The sequence below is a fragment of the Panicum virgatum genome, chromosome 4K (genome assembly GCF_016808335.1).
Source record: "Panicum virgatum strain AP13 chromosome 4K, P.virgatum_v5, whole genome shotgun sequence".
Lineage (NCBI taxonomy): Eukaryota > Viridiplantae > Streptophyta > Magnoliopsida > Poales > Poaceae > Panicum > Panicum virgatum.
In genome coordinates this window covers 4,765,780-4,787,087 of record NC_053139.1, presented here as the reverse complement: position 1 = coordinate 4,787,087, position 21,308 = coordinate 4,765,780, and the positions used below count along the sequence as shown (strand labels likewise).

The following is a 21,308-nucleotide window of genomic DNA, read 5'->3' as shown; positions in this document are numbered from 1 at the left end:
AAACTGTAAATTATGAAATCGAAAATATATTTTTGTAAAAAATAATTTTAAAAAATATAAAAATAAAAAAGACGCCCGCTAACACATTTAGTTGGGCCTTGTGCGGGTACCCGCACAGCCCACTAGTCGTCGCCCTCCCAGCTCCCTATCGCCTGCGCTGCACAGCCGCCGCCATGGCGAACCCTAGCGCTGCCTCCTCGGCGTTCCCGTCGCCGTATATTGCGGCGATTACTCCGCTCATGCTGCCTCCATTGCCGCCGTCTCCTACATCCGGAGAGAATGCTTCATCGCCCGCAACGGCACCTGTGCGCTGCCCATGGTGCCCTGCGCTGGTCCTTCTCCACCTTTGAGGCAATGAGTGAAGGGGAGAGAAGGAAGCAATTACAGGTTAGGTTTCTTGCTGGCCGCTGCTGCCCCCGCCCGCAGCCTGCTTTCTCTCGCCGCTCCTCGCAGCCGGCCGCCGGCCGCCGCGGCCTCGGGCTCCCATAGCTGGCCGTCGTGCGCCGCTGCTTGGGCTCTCGTAGGCTCGTAGCAGGCCGCCTGAGCTCCGCAGAGGTTGGCTGAGGAGCTGCGGCGTGGCTTCGGGGCAAGGCCGCAGAGGCCGAGTGCCAGGCATATAATCATCTATGCATCCATGTATGTTTCCAATCTGAGGTATTATTTGAAGGGTCTGTCTTGGCGTCAGTCGATTGAGATTTCGTAATCTGTCAATCACCTATGTGAGTCATTCATCACCCATCCAACAGCTCCACTTGTTGCCTCGATTAATTCTATTAATTGGATGTTATCGATTCTGCAATGATATTTTTACACAACCGTTATGAGGGCTGCAGACCCATTTGTGGTTTGAGATCCGCTAAAATGATTGTTGATGTTCCCAGCCCAGCGCTGGCATTTCAGCCCACTAATAAAATATCATTTTGTTTTTTTCTGTTCCAACTACATTACAAACGAAAATCTCAACTACTGAAAAAAGAGTTACACGTTCTTTAAAAAAAGTTACACGTAATATTTTGGTCCCAAAGTTATATGCAAGATTTTTCGCTGAAACTAAAGTTACAATCCAAAATCAAGGAGTTACATGTAACAATTAAAAAGTTACATGTAATATTTTTCTGACATTTCCAGGAGTGGGCTCACGCCAATTCCAGAAAAACATCAAAATTCTAAATAGGGTCCAAAGCCTCTTCAGCATCACATCCAAGCCACCATTCTTTAGATTTCTAAACCAGCACTTCCCACTACGTGATTAATAAGAAAAAAAAAGATTCAAAAAATAAGCCACAAACCCCTGGCGAGCAGTTGAATTGAAGAAGCTACTGCTACTATCCTGCGCACTGAATAAATGGACAATAAATTTGACAGTCAAACTTACAAAAATACTACACTAACATAATTATTCTACTAAAAGAAAAATAACAAAATAAAAGACACAAAAAATCAACACAAATGCTCAGCAGTTTTAAATAGATTTGTATACAAATATGAGCATTTTCTCCCCCGCAATAAAACAACTAGCACATTTCAGATTATTTTGTAACCATTTTGACACCAAAACCAAAAAAAACACAGAAATCAGAAAATCATTTACAAGCCCCCAACACCCTCCCCCACCCACCGCCATTTCGTATCAAAAATATTTTGTATTTCATACCGTATACCCACAACACCCACCTAAGACAAAAAAATCATACCACTACACCCACGCTCCAGGCGCACAAAACGGATCCCGCACAGCTGTCTAGGAGTAGCAATTAACGTGGTGGTTATCGTCACATGAAACAACAAAAAATGGATCTCGCCTGCAACGAGTTGCTGGCCCGATAACACATAATGGGCGTGATGTAAGATTGCTGCGGAACCCGAAAAGATATTTACATGACTCGGAAATCTTCCGTCCGTGCCGATGGGACGAGCCACGTCGACGATTGATGCCTAACCAAATTTCAATCGACTGATGCCAAGTAAATCTGTTATTTGAATTGAGTAATCTTGAGAGTTAAGAAACTGAATTTGAGTAGAACACTGATGGTTAAGGAACGGTCATCCAATTTTTCTAGGACAGAGATTCATATATGAAAAATGAATATAGAAGCATAAGCAGCATGTATGAGTCACACTGAATGCAATGAAACTCATACACAGTAACAGCTATTGAAGCATAAGCAGCATGGGACAGAGTATCAAAGGGAAATTGTGACAGAACCGCCAAATTAAAACTCAAAATTAAGCTAAATGGCCATCATTTGAACACATCAGGCACATTTGGCTTAACGGTTTAATTTGACAGTCCTTTCGGAACTGACCTTCCGATCGAAACAAACACCAGTAGTCCCACGCGAAGGTAAGCGCAGGCAGTACAAACATGACGAGTACATAAAAATACGATTACAATACCGAGTAGTGTACATTAAGTTCTACAACCTGGTTTAATTACATAATTAATATACAAGAGCAACTTTACTTTAAAACAAAGTCCGATATAGTAAACTTGACGTCTATAATACATGATACGCAGTATCGAATCACACACTCAGCCCACGGGTGTGTGATTTGGTAACTAGCAAGGCTAAACATCTGGTCCGGCCACCTCCCAACCATCCGCTCCAAGCTGGATAAACTTAGCACAACAAGGACAGAAGTTGATCTCATCCGAACCTGGAATAGTTTGAGCCACAACCCTGAGTATACTAATACTCCGCAAGACTTACCCGACTATGGGTATATATAGCCCATTATCTAGACATGCATGGCTTTCTGGCTGTGGGTTGTTTTGCGGAAAAGCAATTAAGAGTGAGTCCTTAGTTTCAATATTTTAGCTCAAGATTAGGAACGATACCTATTTTCTATAGTTTGCATATCTATACCAATCAGTGTGGAAAAACAATTGATTAGGTACAACTATACTAATCATCTCATTCACTGCCATAACCTTACTACGATGTGACTCGGGGATCAAGGTGCTCATGTCCGAAAGCGACTGACGGCGAATCGATCCGATTTAACCTTGCAAGGTGGACCTAACCAACACGGCACGTATTTGCCCCGTCGGACTATACATACCAACCATTCCCCTCCCCGCCTCGAACTACAGGGACCAGCCCAACGACATATGGTCAGCCGAGCTCAACGTGAGACCACCAAAAGTAAACATTTGCATCCCAATTCTCCGCGACTACTCGACTCGCCCCAGGAGTTGGGTGCGGGTTCCTGTACTTTCGAAGCAAGGCAGTACTCGGCTTACCGGTTTCGACTACCTCCTACTCCCGGTATGCGGCTAGTACAAATCAAACTTGATCAGCAGGGCCGACAACGGTACGGTCCTTAACCGACACAGACGGGGCTAGACAGTTCCCGTCCGGTCTCCAATTCTTTTCCTTTCCTCCATAATCCAACATTCCATAATCAAACCATAACGACATCCTATATCTCGCGAGTAACAGGAAATTACTCGACTTCTACCGAATCCTATTTTTAGCATGGCAAGGATAACGACATACACATACTAGTATTCCGACCAAGGGAACCTAGAAATCATGCAACTAGGGTTTCATCCAACGCCTAAAAACTTAATGCATAATCAAGTAAATATCTATAACTTTTCATAAGTTAAAATAGTAGGTTATGCTCCGGGGCTTGCCTGCGGGCTGCTGCTCAGAGCTAGTGTCCACTGGGCCTTGGGCCGGGTCGTCACGAAACTCCTGCGGAACTGGCTCCGTCTGCTCCTGCGGCTCCGCGATCACCTCGTATACGACTTCCTCGGCCGCGGATTCTATATGTATGCATATGAAACGATGAGTAAATGTCATGCATATGGGATAATGAGTAAACGCCAACATGACTTTGCCACTAGAAGATAAATAGTAAATAAATTAACAATTTACATAGAATGACGTAGGTATGGTGTCAATTAACTTTAACCCTAAGTTTTAGTAACAATTAGAAGCCAAATTATCAATTAGAGCATGATTTATTATAAAATAAAATATGACTAGCAAGGACATCATTATTTGCCTCTTATAATTTGTATATAAAAAAATCTACATGTAAAATAATATTATTATACTTATACACATAATTAAGTTTGGTTACATATTATATTCATATACTAAACTAGGTCCTATGAGTATGAAAATTTTATGGTGGATCACTCATGTTTAAAGTAAGCTACTGCAAAAATTTCATAATTTTTAGATTAACAGATCTATAGAAATTAATTAAGCAAGACTAAACACAATCTAAATTATTGCAGGGGTAAAAAGGTCATTTTACCACTGTGGATATTTTTCCTCTATAGATCTTATTCTAACAAATCCAACAAAATTTATTTCATATTTTTTGCATTTTTCTTTGATTTTATATGGAATTTACAAATCACAGCCGAAATAAACACAAAATAAATAAAACAAAAATCCCCCTTAACCCCTGACCCGTGGGCCCCTTTGGTCAGTGACCCAAAACAGAGAGGGGGGGGCAATGCGACCAGGCGCGCGGCTAGCGGCGGCGCTGGGGCGAGGCCGCGGCGGCGGCGGCGGGGGCCTTGGCTCGCGCGCCCAGTCCCGCGGTGGCGGTGCGGCGGTAGGGGCGGCGCAGAGGCGGTGGCGGCGGCACGCAGTCGCGCCAGCGGCGGCGCTAGGGCAGGGGAGGCGGCAGCGCGCTTGCGCCGGCGGCGGCTGGTCCAGGCGGCGGCGGAGTGAGGCGGCTCGAGCACAAGTGGTGTAGGGCGGCCCTGGTGCTCGCGCCAACGTGGAGGGGGGGCGGCTCGAGCGTGGTGCTCAGCGTGCGGCGGCGGCGAGCATGGTGGCCGGCGGCGGCATGGCGCGGAACGAGCGCGGAAACTTGGTGAACGTGGAAAAGTAAGGGGAGCATGAGCTTCAGTGCATCACCTAGGATCGATTTGAGCTGCTGGGCGAAGAGAACGGTGGTCGGAGGTGGGTCGTCGGCATTGAGGCGGAGCTCGAGCTCACTGGTGACCGGCGGCCGCGGAATCAAGGATTCCCGGTGCTCTGGTCGAGGGGGCTCGTGAAGGAGAGGTCGAGGAGGATGCTAGCGAGGTGGAGGAACTTCGGTTGCGAGGGATTTGAATTCCGTGGAGCGGAGCTCGCGAATTCGATCGATGAACGCGAGTTGCTCAGACGCGGTCTATGGCGAGCAGAGGAACGAGAAGGCGAGGAATGGAAGTGTGAACGAGAGTGAAGGCAGGTGGCGAGCTCGGGAGACGTCGTGGGCGACTTGGCGGCGTCACCGACGGCCGGGAAACCGGGATCGGCCTCCACGACGGCAACGACACCGCGGGGAGGCTTCGGGAGCGTCGGTGCCATTACTGCGAGGAAGAAACAGGGAGAAGAGAGGGATAGAGACTGACACGTGGGGTCCACGTGTAAGGTTCCAATTTTTATTTGATCTCTAATTTTGGATTGTTACAGAAATTTACCAGTTTCTCCTTAATAGGTTGCAAGTAACATGACTTTTTTTCATATCAAGACACATATAGAAACATGGTGCATGAGCAGTGGGAACCATAGCTTAGACTAAATCTTCTGACATTAGAACAATAGCTTAGAACCATAGCAGTAGGAAGCATGGCTTTTGGTTCTAACATGGTTTTGTTTTTGTTAGAAAAACTGTGTAATCTGTAAAGCTTAAATAGTGATTCATTAAATGATCTACAGTAAACGATAAGATAAATTAATGGAAGAAAACTAAAGAACGGGAATGAACGATGGATTTAATCCAACGGCTCGCGCGCGCTAGGCGCCGATCGGGCCGGCGGAGGCCGGCTAGGCGCGGCGCTTTCCCGGCCCAGGCCCAGGTTTTTGGGCCTAGAGCCCGGGAAGGGGAAGGCGGTGGTTAAACGGGCCGGGCCGAAATCGGCCTGGGCCGGAAAATTGAGTTTGGGCCAAATTTAATTGATATTTTTTCTAGAAAAATAAAAATTGGGTATTGGACTGCATAGTGTTGGGCTGCATAATGATGGGCCAAATGATGGACTGAATTCAATAAAAGACTGAAAATAATATCAAAATTTTAGAATGTTTTTCTCCTCTAATTTTGACATTTAAACATTGTGATTATGAACATTAGTTTATGATTAAATTTTAAAGACCTTTTATTCTACTTTAGTAAATAATAATAAGGATTATGATTAGACTTGTTAAGTGATGAAATTTTCTTATGTTTACTTAAATTTAGTGATGATTACTTTATGGCCAAAATTAAGTAAAATTATGGTAAATTTATGCAATTATGAATGATTGAGTTTTTGCCTAAATAATATTGTTTTGGGCCAAACTTTATGAAAACTTTCTCCATTAATGATTAAGTATTTTTCCTTATGTTTATGATTAAGTATTCTCGTTATGTTTTAATGCTTCACTTTATTTTTAAGACATTTTATGTTTATGTTTTGCCTTAGTACAATTTATGCTACCACTGAAAATCATGAAATATTCTCCATTTGAATTGGAATTATTTTTTCAGTGAAGCTTTAAATTCAGTTTAAGTCTATTTGAGATATTTATTTATAATGCTTATAGCTCAATAATGATAAATTACTTTCATTATGAAATTAAGTTATCTGCCATATACTTATGTGCCACTTGAATTGAGGCTTAATTATGAAGCATCTTATGACCCATAAGTATTATCAATTATGTGAGCATGTTATACTCGCAAAATTGATATGCCCATAAGTGAATCATAAAGTTGACCCATTTTGGGAAAACTCAGATAATGACATCTTTTAATGGCCAATTTTCTAAGAAATTAAATAATGGGCCATATTTGTTTGATGTCATTAACACTTTTGTTTACATTTGGAAAATATGCATTCCATTAATAACACCACTAAGGAATTATCTATTATAATGATTGGAATGCACAAATTCCAATAATTAAGTGGCTTTAATGTAACACCCCAGGTGTTAATCACCTGTAGTTATGGTTAATCGTGTATTTGATATCGTTGTTAGCACTAACCTTGCATGCATAAAATCTTTTAATTACATTTTTTTGCTAGCTTGTTAACACATGAAATGATGACTAATTTTCAAATCCAATGAAACATGCTTTAAAAATAATTTTTAAATTCTTGCTCAAATAAACTTTTGCCTAAAAACAAAGTTGTAGAGTTTGGAATGGCGAAAAACTTTCGTGTTTATGTTTTTTCAAGTTTTAGTACAAAAATTTGAAGAAAACTTTTAATTTTGCTTTGAATAGGACATTAATGCTTTGGTTTTAACATTTCAATGTTTGAACCATGATTTGATCTTCAAATAAAGTTTTGCCTAAAACAAAAGTTGGAGGAAATCAAATTTTGAACAACTTTCATTCTTGGAATTTTTCGAGTTTCTATATGAAGTTTTGAGTTTTGGACGGTCAAAATCAAGCTAAGTTTCATTGAACCATTTTCTCCCGGTGTTTATCTGCTCCCTTCCGCCACCCATGGCCACGTGACGCGCGGCGAGCACCTGCTCGCCGACGTGCTGTGCGCGCCATGCGCCGGCTCCCGTGGCAGATTGGGCACAAGCCTTCGCGACCTCCCCGGCCTTATCCTCCCTCGGCATCTCTATCCACTTCTTCCCTCTTCCAGTTCCTCCCTCCTCTAGCTTGGTCTAGCCGAGCAGAGCCGCTATCGCCGCCGCTCCGGTCATCCTGGGCCACCGCGCCTCGATTCACTCCGCGAGGAGCTGCACCACATCCACCCGCACCTCCTCAGCTCCCGGCCAAGCTCTCCCCAGTTGGAATCGACACCCCCGCCCACCGGTCTCCATTAAAGTTTCGTCGAAACTCAGGCCGTCACCGAACTCCATCTCTCGGCCACAGTTTCCACCAACCAACGGCTAGAATCGACTCCTCTCGACTCGCTGAAGCTCGTGCTCTCCACGTTCCATCGCATTCCACAAGTTTCCATGCTCGTTCATGGCGCCGCCACCGCCGCCGCTCACTGCTCCCTGCCGCCGGCGCCTCTCCGGTCGCCCCCAACCCTCAACGAGACCACCCAGAGGTAGCTCTCGTGTCCCTCATGCTCCCCACCCCTCCCCGGCCACGGGATGGCCTCCTCTTGCTGGTACAAAGCTCCCCGAGCCTCTCTGTTCCAAAAATCGCGACCAGGGGCTCCACACAAGAATTGGAACAAGTCCAGGGGTTTTCTGCGAAGTCTATGACTTATATGAATAGTGCTGCGAAGGGTTCCTTTGTAATACATTGGCTGAAACTTTGAAAAATCGTAGTAAATCATAGAAAAATCAAAAAAATGCAAACTAAAATTTGTTGGATTCCTTGTTCTAAGATCTACAACTTTACTTACAGGTTGATCTTAAGTTTCTAAATAATTTTTGCTCTAGTTTAAATGTTAGTTTAAGTGGTTGCAAGCTTTGAAAATGCATAGTAAATAGTAGAAAAATGGTAAAAAGGTAAAACCAGTTGGGATAGCTTTTTTTTGACATGTATAACTTAAGAAAAATATTTAAGCTGCTGGTTGTTTAATGTTTATGTGATATTTTGATTTAATCATGAATAATGCTTGTTTTATCTTGTTTATTTAATATCTGCAGTTTTGGAAGTCAAAAAATTATGAAATTTATGTAATGGCTTACTCTTTGCATGTTTAGTTCACTGTAAAAATTTTATGTCCAAAACCTATGCACATGTGTGTAAATCTATTTTTGTTCAGCTTGTCTTGTTTAGGCTAAAATAAATGCTTTATGTTAGCAATAAATGTTGGTAATTTGTTTTTACACTCTTTATCAGTATCTTGTCATGCTAATTAAGTTGTGCTATCAGGTTCTTGCTGCATGACTAGTTTTTACATTTATATGGTTCCTAGATATAGTTTTTTCTTTTGTTATTGCTAAGAAATGTCTTCCTGCATAGATAATTGCGGCAACTTGTTTTGTTCATGTGCTAACCTTGTGAAATCATTTAGAACTAGTATGTTGGTGGTTTTTATAAAACTTGCTTATGTTGGCTTGTTAGCTAAATAAAGTCTTTAGTTGCTCTCTCGTGCTTTGCCTACCATACTTAATGTTCCTTGCTATCTTTCTATGGAAGATTTGAGTAGTATCTAATTAAACACCTTTTGGTGCTTAAATCGGTGTGGTGTGACTCGGTTTATCTTGTATGCCTTTTATATGCCTCGTGTGTTGTTTTCTTTACGTTCATGCATTTGCATCGTTGCATATCATATAGGTACGCTAGATGCACTACGCGTGGAACTAAAGGATAAAGTCGGAGCCGAACCCGAAGATGATGTTTGGTTGACATATCCAGAAGATGGATGGATGGATCCCGATGTGCATGACCAAAGGAAGCTGCTCGCCAAGCGAGTATCATCTAACCAACACTGACTTTGTGTCAAACCCAGGCAAACCCCGGAGCATAACCCCTAATTTAAGTATTCAATGTTTATTTAATTATTTGTGCATTTACATTTTTAGGAGTTGTATGGAACCCTAGTATGCATGTTTCTCCCTATGTACCTATGAGTCTATACTAGTATACATGTGTCGTTAGTATTGCCATGCTTAATTAGGATCCGGTAGAAGTCGAGTGATTGCTGTCACTCGCGAGCTATAGATTTTTGTTACTTATGTAAAAGTGGCTTGAGAATGAATCTGTGAGGAAAGAAAAATAGAGATCGGGCGGAGAGGAATTGGATTATTGGTATGGAATGGATGAAAAGAAATCTCTGCCTGTGTCGATTGAGGACCGTACCGTTGTTGGCAGTGCTGACCGAGTTTGAACAGTACTAACCACATGCCGGAAGTAGGAGGTAGTCGAAACCGGTAAGCTAATTACCTAATTTGCAACGATACTCTGAATCGTGACCTGCTACTCTGGGAGTGGGATGATGGCGGGTGTTGGAGTGTATGTCGCCTCCTAGTTCTCTGGGAGTTCGCTGTGAGGGACCCTTCACTCGGGTTTTGGCAGGCGTGATTCAGACGTCGGGGTAATGATGGGAACGGTTGACATATGTGGTCCGACGTGGCTGCACGTGTCGTGTGAGTTAGGTCCACCTTGCAAGGTTAAATCGGATCGATTCGCCGTCTCTCTCGGTTAAGAGAACCTTGGTCACTTTGTCACATCGTAGTAAAGGATGAAATGAGAATGAGTTGAAGACGTTTGAAGGGTTTAAATAGAGGTTTAATGTGATCAACCATGCATGCTCTAGATGTTTAGGCAAATCTAGTTGGTACCTGATAAAGTTAAATTGAGCTAAAATATTGCAAGTAAGGATCCAGTATTAGTAACTTTTCAGCAAAACAAACTCCAGAGCCAAAAAGCTTTGCATGTCTAGATAGTGGGCTAAGTATACCCGTGTCGGGTAAGTCTTGCTGAGTATTAGTATACTCAGGGTTTGTTGTCACCCTGTTTTCAGGTAGCTACTGCTGGTTGGAGCTAACCAGGATGCACATTGGTGGGCTCGATGTGACGTCCTCACGTCATCGTAGTAATCGTTGTTTTCTAAACTAAACTTCTATTTAATTTCCGCTGCAATTTGAACTCTGATATTTTTGCGTAATCTTGTTTGTAAAACTCCGCGGTGTAAATTAAATTTGAGAACTTTTATCTGCTTGTAATTATCTGTGCTCGTCTTCATGCGAGACTTCCGGTGTTTTCGATCCTTAACCCAGCAGGCTGCCGGATTACACCGTTTTAAGTGTGCGGTGGCTTGATTAATACTTAAAATGATAGTTAGCGCACTTAAGCCGGTTTAATTTGGGCGGTTCTGTTACATTTAACTTATAATTGTCTCAGATTGGAATCAATCCAACGGGATATTTTGATTCAAGATCAGAATTTTAATGGTGATTCGTGGTTGTATTCTAACCAAAGTTGTTTACAATCATGGATTATCATGATTTAATCTATTAATAAAGTATATTATTCTTAAGCCATGCATTGAGTCCAATTTTGGACATAAATTTTAATAGCTGGCTTTTGAATATTTTCTTAGTTGAGCCACAAATAATGTTGATAAGAATGTCAGGGAAATACTAAATTTTCTCTGATAAGTGAGAATTTGCTCAAAAGAGTATTGGCATAACGTAACCGATTATATGACTTATGACTACACATGTAATTCGTATCCTGAAGATTATGATTAATTTTGTGACTCATGACTATATTCTGACCAAAGTTGTTATGGTCATGTGTCACTAAGATTGATTGAGTTACTAAGTTGCCAGCTCTAGAGCGATTATGGGTATAATCATAAATTAAGATAGACTAAACTATTGATGACTAATGTCAATAATGATTATGTTTATACAAAAATTAAGAAATCTCTTATTAAGAAAAATCAAAGAAGTGCCTTAGTTAATGATTCAGTTATGAGAAATTATGTTGAAAGGCACATGGGTCATTTTTCAATAAAATTTCCGCTGCAAAAGGAATAACACTCTGATTAAGTGTAGCATACATTCATCATTCTGGCCAAAGCTAATTGATGAGTGTGTGACTACAAAATTTTGTTATTCCGGTTCATCTTCTGGCCAAAGCTGATTTTGAATCGGAGTAATGAAAAGAGTTCATATCTAAAACTAAGTGTGGCTTGTATTTATCATTCTGGCCAAAGCTGATTGATAAATACCTATCCACAATACTTTTGTTGGTCTTAATCCACTTCTGGCCAAAGCTGATTTGGGTTATGATTCAACAAAAGAAGTTTTATGTACATGATATTAAGTGTGGCTTGTACCTATTCTTCTGGCCAAAGCTGATGAATAAGTACTAGCTCACAAAATTCTGTTGTTCTTTTCCATTTCTGGCCAAAGCTGATTTGGACTGGTTCAATAGAAGAAGTTTGTGCTGATGCTTGCTAAAATATTCTATAAAGCATCACATGCCTCTAAAGATCAAAACTAATGAGTGGCACTAAGCAATTAGATGAAAGTATCTATGCCTCATGAAAAGAACATCCGTTTATGGATGCAAAATCAAACTTATTAATTATCCCTATTGATGATAAGTATTAATTAAGTCATAAGTTCCTAAGATTATTTGAGATACCACTATCAAATGTGAAGTGGTTTTATCTGCACATCATTAGTTTTTAAGATCATAACTAAGACGGCACATACAAGTGTAATAAGAGGTGCAGTTCCCATTAGAAAAGTTCAATACTAAGGATATTGATGATAAATTAATAATTTTATTGATCATCAATATCTAATGGGAAAATATTAAGATAAGTCACTTATGGACAAATATCAGAATAATGGGAAGCAATCCCTCAATTCTAGATAAATGTAAGAATCAGGGGGAGTAATCCCCAAGATAAGTATTTATTAAAGCACATTTGATATTAGTGGTGAGTTGTTTTCTTCATATCAATGAAGGTAAGAGAATATGATGTGCATCAAGTCATGATTAAGCTCAAAGAAAATGAGACTAGAATAAGGTAATAAGATGAGTCTCTAAGTAATAAAATTTTAAAGAATTGTATTTCTGAAAAGGAGGATAACGTCATTAGATTCTATTAGTATAAAATTATGTTTATTTCCAATGTATACATTCATGTTACTTTTATATGTTGTAACAAGGATAAACAAACAAATAAATAAAGGTTCTTCAAAATATGGTACTATTGTATAGACCACATTTCGAGGGGGAGAGTGGAACCTTCATTAAGAAAAAAATTTCCACCTCTTTATGTCAGGTAAAGAATTAAATATTGAGAAAAATATAAAGATAAGGTTATCATGTGTTATTTTCTTATGTGTCATTTAATTGACGTTATTCTTATTATGAGCTATATGCTAGCCTTAGAACTGAATATTTTTTTCAGTATCATATCTCACCATTAATGTCGCTAAGTTGAGAATTAGATTGGAGCTCTAAAGCAAGGAAAAATAATATTAAAGAAAATAAGCTAAGCTCATTTATGAATACTTGCTTTAGCTCCTTGTGGTGCTTTTGTGCCCACATGAAAATCTTTGATCAATCCCACTTAAAGTGAAAAGGAATATATATAAGGAAAAGGGATTGATTATGTTATATAAGATATAAAGAATTGATGATATTTGTTGCTCATCATTTGAAAAACTATTGAAGTCCATAAGTGATACATAAGTACAATGAGAAATAAGTTATTTAATTAAGTTTTAAACAATAGGGATATTGTGTACATAAAATCCAGATTTTCTTTTATCTGGATACTAAGATTGTCTTGGTGATATTTCTTAAGTTTTGAACAATAATGTTCACCAAGATAAAGGTCCAGGAAATGGGTTGATTCCCATTAAGGGCAATAAATTTGCTTATGTTATGGCAGCCGTAAGCATTATATGTTTAATTAAGTTATAAGATTGCCCTAAATATCCTTAAAAGAACCGGGATATCTGGGAAATAAGTCCAGGTCTGGACCCCTGGAACAATCAATTAAGAACACTTTGCCTTATTGGCATAAATATAAAGGTGTTATGTTACATGCCCACAAGTAAAGAGTCCAATATTTTGGACAATCATGCTACAAGAAGTGTTGATACTAAGAAAAATTCCACATAAAGTATTATCAACACTCTTGTGGGAGAAGTCATATGTGGAAGGCTTCAACCAATACTTTTTATAAAGGCATCATTAAAGATGTAAGTTAAATTGTGGCATGTTTTGAATTAAAAACCGTCAAATATGGATTTGTGTCCCTGATCCATATCATTTTAAAAGATAAGAAATTGCTTTAAGCAATTTATCCCGGAAATTATTAAATGAAAGAGTGCAATTTTGGATCGAGTAACATGTCGAGAGGTATTCCCAGACCTAAGACATTGTGAAAAATTGAATCCAGAATCAAATATGAATATTCAAGGCCTACATAAACTCTGTTTAAGACTAAGTGGTGCTTGACAAATTAAGTATGTCATAAGTGTTGAGCATCAAATAATTTATAAGATTTTGGTGCTCAATATGTAAGCATTAAGTGATGTGACATAAGTCCTGAAGATTGAGCATCATGTTTAGAGGCTTGCCTAATAAATTGCCGGCATAAGAAATAAAAGGCAGCCTATTAACTAAGGGACAAGATATGATTCTGGAAATACGTTGGTTTTCTTCCTCCTTTTAAAATGCATGCACATAAGAATAAATATGAGGATAAATAAATATATATATATATATATATATATATATATATATATATATATATATATATATATATATATATGTTTAATGCATATAAGAGAAAACCAACTGCACTCAGGGACTATAATAACCCCATCTCCCCATAATCCTAAGTGGAATCACTTTGATTTTGAATGGGAACCATGATCACTTAGTCCTGTGGTACTTAATTGACTGCAGTGATTGATTGATCTGGTGTACCATCTTTTGAGAAGTGAGTCCGTAAGTTTTACATAAACATAAGGAATAAGTTTTGGAGCTCCTAAGTTAAAGAAGTTCATTTGATATGAGGTGGCATACTATAGCAACTGGGTTCAATGGTATTTATGATTCACCATTGTAATCTTTTTGTCTTGGTGTGTCATTTCGTTGAAAAGTGGACTTATAAGTTTAAGCCTTACGATCAAGGGGGAGAATGTTAGAAAAACTGTGTGATCTGTAAAGCTTAAACAGTGATTCATTAAATGATCTACAGTAAACGATAAGATAAATTAATGGAAGAAAACTAAAGAACGGGAACGAACGTTCCCGTCCCGTTCTGATCGGGAACGGGAACGGACCTAGAGATGTCGGTCTCCCCAGTGAGCCTCGGCTATAAAAGGAAAAGGGGTGAAACCCCGTTGAGGTACCCGATCAACCATCCATCGAGGCCATCACCGGGGTTTCGTGACCGGCTCAAACACACACACATACACAGAGGCAAGAGAACAAGAATGTAAAGAAAAGAGATCCTAGCGACCAAGGTACGCATCTCATGTTATTTTGTGGTTCCAGTTTGAGCTAATGATCCTAGAACATCTAACAGTTTTTTCTTCAGCCACCGCCGTGGTCGTTTGCTGATCCTCGTCCACCGTTGTCTTCAGAAAATTGGGAGGCAATCAGGGAAGGAAAGAGCACAGGTTATATTTCTTGCCAAATGCAATTTGTGAACTACTGTTCCAATATGAAAGGGTGCCTCAGCTGACACATTGACATTATTTGAGGATACTTTGTAGAGTAGATCTCCTTCACTTGTGCTGCCCTTTCCTTTTGCTCTGCTTTTATCATCTACTAGCTCTTTTCTTTTGTAAATTGTGGTATATGGCAACTAAATCCTCTGTCTGCTGTAATATACTCTTAGGCTATGTCCAACGGTGCCCTGTAAAGGGCCCTCCCCCGCACGTACGGGGAGCTTTGGGGGGAGGAAGCCCTCCAACGGCTCCCCCCATGGCCCCCCTGTATATTGGGGGGAGTTGAAACTCCCCCCACGTATGGGGGGAGTTGAAACTCCCCCTATATCTCTAATCACACCGTTTCTTTGCGATATTAATCCCGTTTGAGCCCCGTAACACGATAATAATATGTATTATGACAGTATAAATACTGTATGTTTTTTTTAAATTCAAAAACGTTAAATAAATAGTTAGTTATTGAGTGATAGTATATAGAGGGAATAGATATGGTGGGAATGGTTGGAGAGAAGGAGTTATAGGGGGAGGAATCTTTTGGAGGGAGGTAGTAAAATATAGTAAATAGTACGTTTGGGGGGAGTTGGATGGGGGGAATAGTTGGAGAAAGCCTTAGCCAGGCCCCTGAATCTGCTGTTATCATGTAATAGCTATTTTTTTTGTTAGTTACAGTTTTCTAAACAGATCTTGACAATAGTTTGCCATAACATAGAAATCTCTATCCTGAACTATTGGTATTAATATGACAATGCAGTAGTTATTATCAGTAGCAAAGCGTAAGGTCTCTCGTTCCTAATGTGTTCCTACTTGCATTCAATTTTGGCAATCTTGTCAATGGTTCACACTCAAATATCTTTTACAGGGACCAAAGGTCTACAGAAATCTTTTGGACCCGAGAGCTAGGAAGGAAGGATCAATGGCACAAGATTGTCTAGCTATGAAATCTTTTGCTTTGTTCAAACCCAGTGATGCTCTACTAGTGCATGGTGTTCCAAGCAAATAGTGTAGTAATTGGTGGATCACATACAGCAGGACTGCATGACAGATGATGTTGCCTCATAATTACTGCAATATATTATCGTGTTCTTTGTATTTTTCCAGCTTTTATTTGATTTTTGGAGATATTTTAAAGCCTGTGAACTGGTCCAGTATGTACTATGAGTCATTAGCTGTTCGTTCTTACTTTGAAATTCGTACCACGACGCCAACACGCCTAGCTGCGCCGTTAAGGGGCACTTATATTTTAAGCCTGCGTCACATACAGCATGCAGCTGCTGCATGCAACATGCGGCCTGCCGCATGAGCCCGCAACAGCATGCGGTGTCCTGCGGGCAGCCGCATAGAGCCCGATTGCTGGCGGACGGGTAGTGGGTGGGGTACCCGTTCGCCGCCCCACTTGCAACTTGACTCAGATCCAAGACCACATCTCCTTGGGCCGGGCTGAGCAGAAAAAAGCCCAATAGAAGCCCAACAAGAGCTGTAGCTGCTGGCTGCACGTGCCCGCAAACAGTTCCTACCGGCCACCACTGTAGCTGCTGGCTCTGGCTGCACGTGCACGCAAACCATAAAACGCAACAGCCACTGGCTACTGGCCCCCACCGAGGCAGAAATATCCAAGGTGCCTACTCCAAGCAATACTCTTGCTAGTGATAGTAGTATAAAAATAAACACAGGCTGAGACGCCGGGGATGAGCAGGATTCGCGGGGGGGAAGGAAGGAGCAGCAAGCAAGCAGCAAGGTACCCATCCAAGATCCGAGCTCCTCTTCCCCTTTCAATTCGATCCAATTCCTTCCTACAATCCTACCTCATCTCTCGTTTATGCAAGCTGCAGGGGAGAGCCGTCAACTCAAGAGGATCGTCAAGAACAAGAAGATGGGCACCACGCAGCGGCAGCTGCTCCTGCTCTTCTTCCTATCTGCGGTCGCCCCGCAGGTCCGAGCCTCTTCCTTTTTCCCTTCCTCGGCTCTCTCCGAGTCTAATCCATCTCCATCTGCCGTATACTACCGCACAACACCAGCAAGGCAATACCAAACGCAAAAAAGCACCCAGTCAGACTTTGTCTCTGGCACAGATATGCTTCACATATTGAACAATTGATCGTGCACTGAAATACCAAACCGTACTTGTAAGATGACCTGTACTCGCTGCAACCAGCAAGACAGAAAGCTTTATTTACTTCTGCGATTTCATGAACTTATGGGCGTGCAGGTAGTTAGAGCACTGAAACCAATCCCAAATTCCAATCTTGGGGTCGAGGAGGGAGACAATTCCATAGGAATCATACAGGTCTTTCTTTCCCTTGAACCCACCTCATCTTCTCTTGTAGTTGCTCATGGTGTTGCATGTCGCAGAAGGACATCATAGAGACGGTCAACAAGCATCCCGATGCTGGGTGGACGGCTGCACACAATCCTTACTTTGCCAACTATACTGTAAGTGAAATAGCATTCATAATTTTATCTTTCCCCCACCTGTTAACCTTGAAACCATCCCTGTTTCTGCAGATTGCACAATTTAAACGTATCCTTGGAGTGAAGCCCACACCACAGGGTGTGCTGACCGATGTTCCTGCCAAAACTTATTCAAGATCACTGAAACTTCCAAAGGAGTTCGACGCCAGATCTAAGTGGTCTCATTGCAGCACAATTGGGAACATACTTGGTAAGTTTACTTGATTAACTCACTGCTAATGCCCTTTCAGCCTGAAATTGATTTTTGCTCCCTTGTGAATGTACTGACACACTTCATTTCATCTTTATTAATTTACAAATCATGTATGATACCGTCTTCATGATAGATCAAGTAAGTTTATCACAATAACTTAAATTGTTAGATACCGTACAGAACAGTGCAAAGTGCTAAAGTTTTTTTTTTGGGGAACGATGATAGGGTCATTGTGGCTCCTGTTGGGCATTTGGTGCCGTGGAGTGCCTCCAGGATCGTTTTTGCATTCATATGAACATGGTGACTGAATATAACCACCATGGATATACTGTTTTTAAACTGGCATTGTTGGTCCTTTTCTTGCATGAATAAACTATTGTTTCTTTTCCTTGCAGAACATTTCACTATCAGTCAATGACCTAGTGGCATGCTGCGGTTTTATGTGCGGTGATGGTTGTGATGGAGGCTATCCTATCATGGCATGGCGCTACTTTGTTCAAAATGGTGTTGTCACAGAGGAGGTATTGGCCTACTTTGTACCACTTGACTGCCTCTGTATGCTCCATCAGTAATCCTAGTGCTTTCAAGAAATTTTCTTTTTGATGGTACATCAATTGCCACTGCAAGTTTTGACTAAACATTATAGGGTAATTTGAATTGTGATAGCCCTTTTCCTCCAAGATAGCAAGGCAGTAGTATAAGCAGATCGTCATCCTCCATTGTCCATGTTTAATTTAAAATTTTCCCGACATGGTAGAGGCACAATATATTTGTTTGTTGAGTACAGAATAGTTCAAAAGCATAATTTCATTTTGAATTCATAGCATCACATATTTGAATATACATAGAGAATACCAACAGTTACACACTTTTGCAGTGCGATCCATATTTCGATCAGGTTGGTTGCAAGCATCCTGGATGCGAACCTGCTTATCCTACACCAATGTGTGAAAAGAAATGCAAGGTGCAGAACCAAGTTTGGGAGGAAAAAAAGCATTTCAGTGTCAATGCGTACAGAATAAATTCTGATCCAGATGACATAATGTCAGAGATCTATGAAAATGGCCCTGTAGAAGTTGCTTTCACAGTTTATGAGGTAATGTCTAGTCGCTTTGTCTCAAGTTTTCCATGCATTATACCAAGATTGTCAACAAAATTTGTCCAGCAGTAGTTATCAAAGGACTATGCGGTGTGTTACTTCAAAAGGACAAATACAAAATACAAAATCTTAGAAAGGCTGTCTAAATAAAAGCTCAGGAAAGACAGGACACAAGCAGAACATGGCAAAGAGTACAGACCAAATAAATGAATCGAGTATAGACAGTACTGTGCTTTGAGATCATTTTTTTTAAAAAAAATATATCATCTGAGCGAAAAGTGGTTCAGAGTTCACTTTTATTTTTCATTGACAATGCAAAAATATCTCAAGGATTTTGCCCACTACAAATCTGGAGTATACAAACACATTACCGGTGGCATGATGGGTGGCCATGCTGTTAAGTTGATTGGATGGGGAACCAGTGATGCTGGAGAGGATTACTGGGTATGTTGTTTAATCTCCATATTATTCTGTGCATTGTTAAACGATGAATCCAGTCCCTAAATTGTTTCGCTTCATCCTCTCTGCTTTTCAGCTTCTTGCAAATCAGTGGAACAGAGGCTGGGGTGATGTAAGTTTGTGGCAAATACTTAACTTACCAACTAATTCTTTGAAATTCAGTATCATGTGTTGAACAATCGGTAATGCTCCGCAGGACGGGTACTTCAAAATCATACGAGGCAGAAACGAATGTGGCATCGAAGAGGACGTTGTTGCTGGAATGCCATCCACAAAGAATATGGTCAGAAACTACGGTGGTTCCTTTGGAACAGCTGTAGTTTGATCGCTGCCAGTATCGGATAGGATAGCCATGTATTTATACTGCTGATGAACTTTGTAAAGTGGCCTTGATGGTGTACGTATTTTGTACACCAGCACGTTGGCAAGGCTGGCACTGGCAGGTTGCTGAGATGGCAACTTCTGTTCTGAAACATTTACGACAGTTGTGGCTGTTCCATTCTTAGATTCAGCTGTGTAACAGAAAGACAGACAGACATAATAAGAAGTCTGCTGCATAAGTGAGTGCAAATCGATACAACAGATGTCGTCAGCTTGGAACTCCCAATACATGTGGTATGGTCTCTCAGCAAGCAGGCGAGGAAGCTCCAACACCGACTGCTCCTGCTGCTGCTGCGACCTCTGCCTCCATAGCAGTAGGAGTAGCCTGCACAACAAGGGTCTGGACAGGGACCTTGATCACATCCCGGCGAACGCCGATATCCGAGACGTATCGGCCGACGCAGTACATGCCGGTGGTGACAAGGGCGAGGCCGCCGGCGCTGGTGGTGAGGAAACGCAGCGGCGACGAGGCCACCGCGCTGAAGGCGGCCGTGAGGGATGCGAGCTGGCCGCTGCGGCCAACGCTGAACGCGGTCTGGACGAGCAGCCCCGTCTTGCAGTAGATGGCGAAGTCCTCGCAGTTGTTCTTGAAGAGGGAGTAGGCGCCGAATCCCCCCTTGTCCAGGAGGTAGCGGGCGCGGTGGACGACGACATGGCCGGGGTCGGAGGCGGCCAGAGTGCAGGTCCCTCCGCGCGCCTTAGCGAGGAAGAAGGCCGGCGAGACGGCGTAGTGGAAGAGGTAGAGGCCGCCGCTGCCGCCGCCGCCGTGCAAGAAGCAGTCGAGGCAGGACATGACGACTCCCTCACGTCCTTGTGGCAGGTGGCCACATCGCTGGCAGGTGGTTGCCGCCGCCGGCGAGGAGGAGCTGAACAGGAAGGAATCCAGGAAGGTCCCCGTGCCAATCTCGTAGCCGGCTGCTCTGGTGAAATGGATGACCATCCCGTCCCCAACATAGATCCCTGGTGGTGGAGAATCGGATGGGATGGAATACCATCAGAATCGCTTCGACGGCAGCGGCAGGAAAAATCAATCCGATCCATGGATTGGGAGGAAGGCGTACCGTGGTGGGCGTAGAGGTAGGCGGCCCGCCATGAGTAGATGTGATCCCCGGCGGCGAGGTCCTCCCGATCGACGCGGTTGGAGAGCACCCCCGCCGCCATCAAAATCCTGATTTGGATAAGCAATCTGATTGTGATTAGCCGTGGGGCACCCAACCTAAGCAATGCGTGCTTTTGCTTAGCGGCGAAGGTGGAATCAATCACTGATGGTGATGGGTGCCAAGCAACGGCAAGGGAAGGGAAAGGGGACCATTCAAGCCAGGCTCAAGTTTGGTCTGGTTTTCCCTCTTAACTCCAACAAAACAGAACATTACCTGGCGCTAATTTGCATTCGTATTTGAATTCGTGTAAATAACGAAGCAACCCAGGAGGGCCTCTGCTTGATTTGCTGTGGTGCTCTGTGCTCGCATTCTTCTTTTTCTTTTTTCACAAGGGTCAACGAGAATTTGGGTTCATACCTGAAAGGTCAACTATAGAAGCGATTTTCTTAATACGACAATTGATAGAGAGATATAGGGAGCAGAAAAAGAACTTGCACATGGTCTTCATTGACCTTGAGAAGGCATATGACAAAGTA

At 41.8% G+C, this 21,308-nt stretch overlaps 2 protein-coding genes and 1 long non-coding RNA gene across 9 annotated transcripts; 2 read left to right on the top strand and 1 right to left on the bottom strand.

Annotated features, from left to right (window-relative positions):
* Nucleotides 1–105: 105 nt before the first annotated feature.
* On the top strand, nucleotides 106–16,250 carry LOC120702688. Its single transcript, XR_005686496.1, has 3 exons — nucleotides 106–636; nucleotides 14,939–15,020; nucleotides 15,931–16,250. It is a non-coding gene; the product is annotated as an uncharacterized LOC120702688 (long non-coding RNA).
* Nucleotides 16,251–16,663: 413 nt separating this feature from the next.
* On the top strand, nucleotides 16,664–19,871 carry LOC120702684 (cathepsin B-like protease 2). Of its 7 annotated transcripts, XM_039986579.1 has the most exons (12): nucleotides 16,665–16,806; nucleotides 16,901–17,001; nucleotides 17,278–17,355; nucleotides 17,421–17,501; nucleotides 17,574–17,730; nucleotides 17,867–17,871; nucleotides 17,959–18,033; nucleotides 18,129–18,254; nucleotides 18,611–18,829; nucleotides 19,163–19,276; nucleotides 19,368–19,403; nucleotides 19,488–19,871. In XM_039986579.1, the coding sequence occupies exons 2-12, from the start codon at nucleotides 16,942–16,944 to the stop codon at nucleotides 19,614–19,616; spliced, it is 1,080 nt and encodes a 359-aa protein (XP_039842513.1). In that variant the 5' UTR covers nucleotides 16,665–16,806; nucleotides 16,901–16,941; the 3' UTR covers nucleotides 19,617–19,871. The 7 variants fall into 7 exon arrangements, with proteins under 7 accessions (XP_039842511.1, XP_039842513.1, XP_039842516.1 ...); XM_039986577.1 differs by having other exon boundaries at nucleotides 16,664–16,806; nucleotides 17,421–17,730; XM_039986582.1 differs by lacking the exon at nucleotides 17,278–17,355.
* Nucleotides 19,662–21,124, bottom strand: LOC120702686 (protein LEAD-SENSITIVE 1-like). The gene is made up of 2 exons (XM_039986586.1): nucleotides 20,734–21,124; nucleotides 19,662–20,632 (listed from the first exon to the last, which is right to left on the bottom strand). The coding sequence occupies exons 1-2, from the start codon at nucleotides 20,831–20,833 to the stop codon at nucleotides 19,917–19,919; spliced, it is 816 nt and encodes a 271-aa protein (XP_039842520.1). The 5' UTR covers nucleotides 20,834–21,124; the 3' UTR covers nucleotides 19,662–19,916.
* Between the last annotated feature and the right edge of the window lie 184 nt (nucleotides 21,125–21,308).

Bases quoted from the DNA above. Each gene is read 5' to 3' on its own strand.
- LOC120702684 (XM_039986577.1), top strand. From the start codon at position 16,942: ATGGGCACCACGCAGCGGCAGCTGCTCCTGCTCTTCTTCCTATCTGCG. The intron at 18,255-18,610 runs GTATTGGCCTAC...ACACTTTTGCAG, and splicing joins ATGGTGTTGTCACAGAGGAG to TGCGATCCATATTTCGATCA. The intron at 19,277-19,367 runs GTATGTTGTTTA...TCTGCTTTTCAG, and splicing joins ATGCTGGAGAGGATTACTGG to CTTCTTGCAAATCAGTGGAA.
- LOC120702686 (XM_039986586.1), bottom strand. From the start codon at position 20,833: ATGGCGGCGGGGGTGCTCTCCAACCGCGTCGATCGGGAGGACCTCGCC. The intron at 20,633-20,733 runs GTACGCCTTCCT...CTCCACCACCAG, and splicing joins CTACCTCTACGCCCACCACG to GGATCTATGTTGGGGACGGG.